The following is an 8905-nucleotide window of genomic DNA, read 5'->3' on the forward strand; positions in this document are numbered from 1 at the left end:
GGGGAGCGGGCCTAAGCCAGCAGGTGGTCATTCCCCAAGGGGTCCCAGACTGCGAGAGGGCACAGGCCGGGCTGAGGGACACCCCCCCCCAAGTGCACAAATTTTTGTGCACCGGGCCTCTAGTCTATATATATAAAAGGCTAAGTGTCTGTCCATCCGACCGGTAGCTATGATGTGAGTTGACCACCAGCAGGTAGACGCTCAATGCAGGAGCTGCCATGATGCGCACTGGCCATTTAAAAATAAACGGCACTACGGACCTGGGCCCACAAACCAACACTTGGCTTTCCCCAAGTGGGACACAGGCCCCACCACCACCCTGGAGCAACACCCCACCAAATCTCAGCTGATGCTGCCAAGACCCCATGGCACAAAATGCAGCCCACAGCCCAGCCCATAAAACGGTCGCTGTGGGCGCCAGGTACTGACATCAAGTAGCAAAGCCTGGCTTCCTCTCCCTAGCAGCTAGCCTCCTTGGAGTTTCTTCAGCCCAGGAACCCAACCTGCTTTATAGCCAGGTACAAAAACATTTTATAGTTTAAACAAATGTTTGTGAAGCATTTTCCCATGCCTCATCTCGTTTGATCCTCACAGAAGTCCTGGAGTAGGTAGATAGGAGACTCGGTAGAATCTTATTTTCTTTTCATTAGCCAGACACAAATAACAATATTAAAATATTTCTTCTAATTAATTTCCTTTCAATGTGCATGAATCTATGCACTGGGACACTAGTAGTTTCATGAAGCGAGTGCCCCTCAACAATTAAATATGCTCATACCTACTACTTTTTCCTCCTAAGGACCAGCATGGTCATCTGAAACCCAATGCAACCACAGACCTAGAGACCCCCCAGCTTCTGGGCACGCCTTTGCTCCCCCCGATTATTGCCATCACTCTGCGACTCTGCCTTCCTAGCCAGTTCCTGCACCTTGGAAAGCTGATCTCCGAATGCCCTCCAGAGCCCCTCTTTTCTCATTTCATTGCCTCACCTCACTGTACATATTTGCCATCTGCTGAATGGATTTCCCCAAAGTTTCCCTAATTCTGTATTGTCCTCCCCAATCCAATTCATCCTCCATCAACAGTGTTCTTTCTAGAACACTGATTTTTATCCTAGCAATAGGCTGCTTGACTTTATTTAATAACTCCCCATGGTCTCCCAGATAAAATCTGACCTGCAGGTGTCATGGAAGGCTCTAGCTAGCTTCTCTTTATTCTCATTTCCTCCCCCGCATACTCCATGCCAAATGGTTTTCTCTGAGGTTCGCGACCTTTCCTGCCTCGTGGCGCTTAGGCACACTGCTTCCTCGCTTGGAAAGCCTTCCCCACACTCACCACCTAGACAACTGTTGTTAAACTTTCAAGGCCTGGCTTCAATGTCAGCTCCTCAAGCCGCCCGGCCTGCTGCTCCACTCTAGGTGCTTTCGTTTTTAGGCTCACCCCAAAACATGCATGACTGTTAGCCTGTGCTGTATTGTCTGGTGTATTTGCTCCCACATCTGTCATTCTCATAGGACTATGTAAGCTCTCAAACGGCAATGACTGCCCTAGCCAGTTTTGCTCAGTGGATAGAGCATTGGCCTGTGGACTCAAGGGTCCTGGGTTCAATTCTGGTCAAGGGACATGCCCCGTTTGCGAGCTCAATCCCCAGTCAGGGCGTGCAGGAGGCAGCCAATCAATGATTCTCTCTCATCATTGATGTTTCTAACTCTCCCTCTCCCTTCCTCTCTGAAATCAATAAAAATATATTTTTTTTAAAAGGCAATGACTATGATACATTCATCTCTGATCTCCAGTGATTGGCATATAGTAAATGCTCAGCAAAATGTTTGTTGAATATTCCTATTGTCATAATAAATCATTATAGTAAGTAGCCATTATTAATTTATTATAATCATTACTTGCATTGCAGAGAGTTATATACTGTTATCTCATGTGTACATTTAAATTATATGTTGGAGTTGCACAGTCCACTTTTATTTTATTTATTTACTTATTATATACTAGAAGCCCGGTACATAAAATTTGTACATGGAGGGGGGGGTTGTACCTTAGCCCAGCCTGCACCCTCTCCAATCCGGGACCCCTTAGGGGATGTCTGACTGCCTCTTGCAATCCGGGACCGCTAGCTCCTAACCGCTCCCCCGCCTGTCTGCCTGTAACCCCTCTGCCTGCCTGATCACCCCTAACCACCTCTGCCTGCTTGCCTGATCGCCCCTAACTGCTCCCCTGCTGGCCTGATCGCCCCAGCCATCTCTGCCTCACCTCGCACCTGGGACCTGGGCTTCCCTCCCTCTGGCTGGCTGCAGGCGGCACCCAGGCGGGCTGGCTTCACAGCCGCAGGGGGCCATGGGCGGGCTGCTTTGCCTGGGCCGCAGCTGCAGGTGCTGGCACCTGGGACCACGGGGTTGGCAGCTTGTCCCGCTCCCGGGCCTCAGGCGCAGGCGCAGCCACTGGCACCCAGGACCGCGGGGCGGGTGGCTTGTCCCTCTCCCGGGCTGCAGACTGGCTGGGCCCCATTCCTCTCTCGCGCGCTCATTTGTGCCTGGCTGGTCCCCATTCCTCTCTCCCAGGTGTTGAGTGTCTATGCCGTTACAGCGTGATGGCATGACAATCATTTGCATATTAGCTCTTTATTATATAGGATTTTTACTTTATTTTTATTGTTGACATTATTATAGTTGTCCCCATTTCCCCCACTTCGCCCACCTCCACCCAGCCCCTGCCCCTGTCCTCTGGCCATCACCTCACTGTTGTCTGTGTCTAAATAGTCCACTGTGACAGTTTTTGGAAACAAAATGATTGCGTTCACAAATGCTGCGTAAGCACATTGTCTTATTAAGAGACTGATTGCCAGGACCACAGATGCATTCACATCAGCTCAGGCAGGAAGAACTGCTGAACACCTACTGAGAACCTTGCAGAAGTGAAGTGCAGGAGGAATAGCGGTCTCTGCAAGGACCCAGGCTCTTCAGCAGGCAGCTGCTTTCTCGCTCATGCTCTGGAGCCACAGGGCTCTTGTCTTCCTTGTCTAAGCGTCGCCCCTTTGACTTCTTTCTACTAACACATGGTTTCTCTGTTCCCTTTCATTTGGCTGGCACGTGACTGTGACCCTATCCGTCCCATCCAATAATCCACTCCATCTCTTCAATCAAATACTTGAGGCAAATACTTGAGGCATGGCTTGGGTTAGGCCGTTCAGATGTGGTCAGAGGCAACTTCCTCTGATAGAACATGGTTCCTGAGGCTGTGGGCAGGAGAGCAGGCAGAATCTCTTGGAAGGAGAGAGAGGTGATGAATGATAAGTCTTTTACACTAACTATGCCAGTCTTCATGGCAGAATTGGAAATGTGCTCAGAAATCTTCTAATAAGTTTCCCCTCTTAAGAAACCTTAGGTAGTCCTAACTGGTTTGGCTCAGTGGATGGAGTGTCAGCCTGCGGACTCAAGGGTCCCAGGTTCGATTCCGGTCAAGGGCCCGTACCCAGCAGGGAGTGTGCAGGAGGCAGCTGATCCATGTTTCTCTCTCATCGGTGTTTCCAACTCTCTATCCCTCTCCCTTTCTCTCTGTAAAAAATCAATAAAATATATATAAAAAAAAAGAAACCTTAGGTAGTTGAAATATCTACAAGGACTTCAGTTCTCGTATTTCTTAGGGTTATATACATATGTGATAAAATGATTAAGAACGGCAAAGGAATGTTTAACACAAATTTGGCCAATAGCTTTCTGGGAAGCTGGGGCCAGGCACATGGGGCCTCACACATATTGTTAAATTCTTTTTCTTAGGCTAGGTGGTAAGTAATGCATACTTTTATATTTTAAAAGTAAGTCATATAGATACACTGCATAAATTCTGTTGCATGTTTGGTATATTTTGCAATAAAAAAAGAAAAATGGCTCTGGCCAGGTTGGCTCAGTGGATGAGAGCATCAGCCTGTGGACCGAAGGGTCCCAGGTTTGATTCCAGTTAAGGGCACATGCCTGGGTTGCGGGCTTGATCCCCAGTGGGGGGTGGGCAGGAAGCAGCCAATCAATGATTCTATCTCATCATTGATGTTTCTATATATCTCGCCCTCTCCCTTCCTCTCTGAAATCAATAATGATTAAAAATGTAGAATTGAATGGTGTCTTTGAGGAGTCTTAAAAAGTTTAGAAATGCATTACTAAATGGGAGAAGAGTGGGATGAGTTTTACTGTGTTTCCCCAAAATGAAAGGTGCCGAGTCCTACAGAGAAACAGTGCTAAGCTGTGGCTCTCATGCCTCTGGCCAGCAGCATCAGCATTCCTGGGAACTGGTCCGAAGTGTAAATTCTCCGGCCCCAGAGCTACTGAATCCCAAACTTAGTGGAGACAGGCAAAACCCAGCAATCTGTGTTTAACAAGCCCTTCAGGTGGTTCTGATGCCTGGTCAGGTTTGAGAACCACGGAGCAGAGGAGGGAACCTGTCCGACGAAGCCTTGCAGACATCACGGCCCTGTCTGATATTGACCAGCGCTGGGCACTGGCCTGGCAGGTCAGAAGTTGGTCCGTGTTAGTGCGTGGAGAGTACAGCACAGGATCTTGGGGTGTGGTGAGGGGCCCTCATTACCAGGTTTATGCTATGGAGTGGATAAGATGACACTACCAATTGATCTATTTGCATGAAGGACCAAAAGACTCTGGCATGAGTAGCCCTTTCTCCCTGTTAAGACACCTGCACGACAAGAGGAAGTTTAGCTGGAAGTGTGTTTGATGAACAGTAACTTTCATCATTTACTGGCACCAGGATTTGAAAACCCAATCTATCCACCAATCCCTCTATACCCACCCATACTACCATGCAACAGGTGGTCACTGGGCACTTGCTCTGTTTCAGGAGCCATGAGGTGTAGGGTCCAGTGGGAGAGAGTCACGAGATATATAAACACATACTGTATAAGTGTGACAAGTCCTAGGAGAGAACACAGCAGCCATCGGAGTGTGTAAGAGGGACCACTGACACTGAGGAAGTCAGGGTGTTTTTGCTGAGACCTGAGGGACGACTCGGCCAATGGAGAAGGTAGGTGATGGGAGCATTCTAGGAAGTGGAAGAGCAGGCGCAAAGGTGCTGAGGCAGGAGGTGACTGGTAGGTTTGAAACGTAAAGCACCTAGTGTGAACGTGGGTGCTGGCTAGGGATCACCGCATCCCAGGACCTAACGTGAAATCCCCCACCCGTGACCGCCTCTAGACAGGCCTGGGTGGGTGTGCTCGGGATGCCCAGCAAAGTGTCCTTCCCTCCTGCCCTGTGGTGCAGGGGCCCTCCTGAGGCCAGTCCTCTGCTAACATAGCATGTACCAGGTGCAGGTTGCTCCTCTGTGAATCATGTCTGCTTCCACTGACTTCGCATGTCTCCGTTCTGACCTTGTTTATGTTGAGTTTATAGTTTAGCTCTTCAGAGGCAGTCTAGTTCCCTTAATTCCAGTTTCTCAGAGAGTTCTATCCGACAGCCCTCAAAAACATACTCTGTTATATCACATTTTAATTTTCCAACTCTTTGTATTATTACAAGCCAAATCCAGCTACACCAGAAATCTTAGTATATAGTTATTTTAAAATATTAATTCCCAATGAGCTGGTCCCTTTCTCTAAGTGTTAATTACCACAAAAAGCTAGTGAATACACAATATCAGCTCACAGATCTTTATGAGGCTTCTGTAATGTATGTGGCCCCTCTGGCTTAAAAAAAAAACATTTGCTCATTCAGTCTTCATGAGAGCCTTATGATTTTCTTTTTTGGGGGGGGGCATATTTTATAAATAGGGAGGCCAAAGTTTTCATAGATTGGGAGAAAAAAACATTAAGTCACAAAACTATAAAAATTCTAGAAGAAAACGTAGGGAGCAAAACCTTGGACATCTCACATAGTAGTATTTTCACCAAAACTTCTCCTGAGAAACAAAGGAAAATACAAACAAATGGACTACATCAAAATAAAAAGCTTCTGCACAGCAAAAGAAACCAGCATCAAAATGAAGAGGGAGTCCACTGTATGGGAGAATATATTTGCCAATGATAAGTCTGATAAGGGGTTCATTTCCAAAATATATAAAGTACTCATATGGAAGATTAAAAATGGCAGCAGAGTAAAAGGATGCTGCTCGAACATGCTCCCAGGAACAAACTGGAAGTACAACTGAAATTCGGAAAGGCTTCCTGAATACTCAATGGAAATCTCACAGGAGAGAACCCTGATACCCAAGTGCCAAAGGTGGAGACCGCATAGAGACTGGTAGGAGGGGTGGAGGCACAAAAGGGTTGGCGGGGCTCCCACAGACGGCAACGGGAGTCCTGGAGAGAGATCTCAGCTGTGTCTGGGGGGGGGGGGCATGCCACGGAGACCTCTGGGATCTAATCCCACAGCTGGGCTCCCCAGCAGAGAGCACCAAACTGAGGAGGGTACCCACATAGCATCTAGCTGTGAAAAGCAGTGGGGTGCTGTCTGCCAGGGAGTGGCAGCTGAAAGTTCGGGCATCCTCTTAAAGGGCCAACGCACAAAAATTCCCTGTGGAGCCACTCACCTTGTGCTCCAGCAGAGGGTGTGTTAAGTGGACTGGAGCTGTGAGCACAGAAGCCAGGACTAGGGACTTGGGGGATAGAGCTCAGAAGGCAGACACTCCAAGTTTCCTGGGCTGAGCCATTCCCTCACACAGTGGAGGACATCTTTCCCACATAGACACCTGCCTTGCCTGGGGGGAAGACAGTTGACACACCCTATAAGAGAACACCTTGCCCTGAGGCCACTTAAGAGTTTAAAAGTAATAGTTAGCCTCCAGGCAGAAGCTACCGCTCCACCCTGTTGAAAAAACTCTCACCATACCTGAGGATAATTGCCTGGGGGCAATTCAAGTCAGAATCCTATCAGTCTGTACCCAGAGGTGGTCTCTGGAGGCTTTGAGTCTTTGCCTGATCCAGTTAGTCAGAAACAGCCTTTAACACTGTCCTGCACTAGAGATTGAGAGGTGAAGAGGATCTACCTAAAACATAGTCACAAACCCAAATCAACAGCCAAAATGAGGAAACAAACAACTCCCAAATGAAAGAACTAGCGAATTCTCCAGAAGAAGAGGGAAATGAAGCAGAGATAAGAAATGTATCTGAAACAGAGTTCAGAGTACTGATGTTAAAAATGCTCATCAGTATGAAAAAAGATATAGTAACTATGAAAAAAGAACAGTCTGAGATAAAGAATGACATAGCACAAATAAAGAACACACTGGAAGAAATACACAGCAGATTAGGGGAAGCTGAGGATCAAATCAGTGGAATAGAAGACAGAATTGAAAATATCACTAAATTAGAGAACCAAAAAGAAAAAAAAACAATTAAAAAACGAGGACAGCTTAAGGGAGCTGTGGGACAGTATGAAACGTAACAATATTAGAATGGTAGGTGTGCTAGACAAGGCAGAAATGGAGAAAGGAATAGAGAAGATGTTTGAAGAAATAATGGTAGAAAATTTCCCTAATCTGGTAAAGGAAAAAGTCACACAAGTTCAGGAGGCACAGAGAACCCCAAACAGACCCACACCCAGACACATCATAATTAAAATGCCAAAAATTAAAGACAAAGAATCTTAAAGGAAGCAAGAAAAAAGAAAACTGTTACCTACAAAGGAGTTCCCATAAGGCTGACACCTGATTTCCCGTTTGGCATGAAGTACTCAAGGTAATGGAAAGCAAGGATCTGAGACCAAGATTACTATATCCAGCAAGACTATCATTCAAGATAGGTGGTCAAATAAAGAGCTTCCCAGACCAAAAAAAAAAAAAAAAGGCTAAAAGAGTTCATCACCACCAAGCCTGCATTACAAGAAATGCTAAAGGGATTGTTGTAAGGGACTGCTGAGAAGAAGCAACAGAGAAACCTAGCCATACAGAATTAAAATGGCTACAAATAAGTACCTCTCAATAATAACCCTAAATGTAAATGGATTAAATGCTCCAATCAAAAGGTGTAGGGTAGCGGCCCTGTAGGTTAGCCCAAGGCGGGGCAGACCCAGAAAAGTGACCCAGACAGGGAGAAACCAAGATGGCAGCATAGGTGAACACCTAAAATTGCTGCCTCGCACAACCACTTCAAAACTACAACTAAAAGACAAAACGGACATCATCCAGAACCACAGGAAGGCTGGCTGAGTGGAAATTCTACAACTAGAAGGAAAGAGAAAAGCACACTGAGACTCAGAGGAGGTGCGGAAGTAAAGTGCAGAGGTACGGAGGCTCACGCGGCAAGGGCTGGCAACTGAGGACGTGGTTGTCTTTTTCAATCGGGAGGGAGACACACACTCCCGACTGCTTTGAACTCCAGTTTCGGGAGAGTCTCTGCGGACCCAGACTCATAGGGGGAGAAACGGACTGTCTGGCATTGGGCGGAACTCGAGGGCAGCTTTCTCTCGGAGGTGCTTGCAGTGATTACCACGGGACACTGAGACCCGGGGCCTCTTAGGGCAGGACTGAGGATCAGCCATAGCTGTTTGCTCCGCCCTGTTGAGCTTGCTCCACCCTGTTGATTCCCTGAGACCCCGCCCCACCCAAGCTGTGGCAGAGGCTTTTGCATATGAATGGCCTTGCCCTTTGCAATCTGAAAATTACCTAACAAACTGCAGCTGGGCCAGACAGACCCAGAACTTCCAAGAGAAGGCCCAAGGCCCCACAGCAGCTTGCATTGCTTCACAGCTGGGCCTCATCTGGGCACCTCCACCAAACCCCAAAGGAAGAGGAATCTGCAGATCTCTTTGTAGCTCCTGCTGGGTAGCCTCAGGCAGAGGCTAAATTAGCACCTCCTCAGAGGAGAAAGAGCCAGTGTACCCAGTGGGCAGAGTGGGACCATCCAGATTACAACTCCTCAGATCCATAAGGGACACACTCAGGGGGCAGACTCAGT

General features: G+C 47.5%; 1 protein-coding gene across 1 annotated transcript in view; it reads left to right on the forward strand.

Moving 5' to 3' along the window:
• ACSM3 (acyl-CoA synthetase medium-chain family member 3) overlaps positions 1–8905 on the forward strand; it is a 36304-nt gene that overhangs the window by 2174 nt on the left and 25225 nt on the right. The window contains 1 exon segment of the mRNA XM_014535856.1: positions 2772–2821. Within this exon segment, the coding sequence (XP_014391342.1) occupies positions 2772–2821 (50 nt within the window).

This window comes from Myotis brandtii, unplaced genomic scaffold, assembly GCF_000412655.1.
Source record: "Myotis brandtii unplaced genomic scaffold, ASM41265v1 scaffold152, whole genome shotgun sequence".
Lineage (NCBI taxonomy): Eukaryota > Metazoa > Chordata > Mammalia > Chiroptera > Vespertilionidae > Myotis > Myotis brandtii.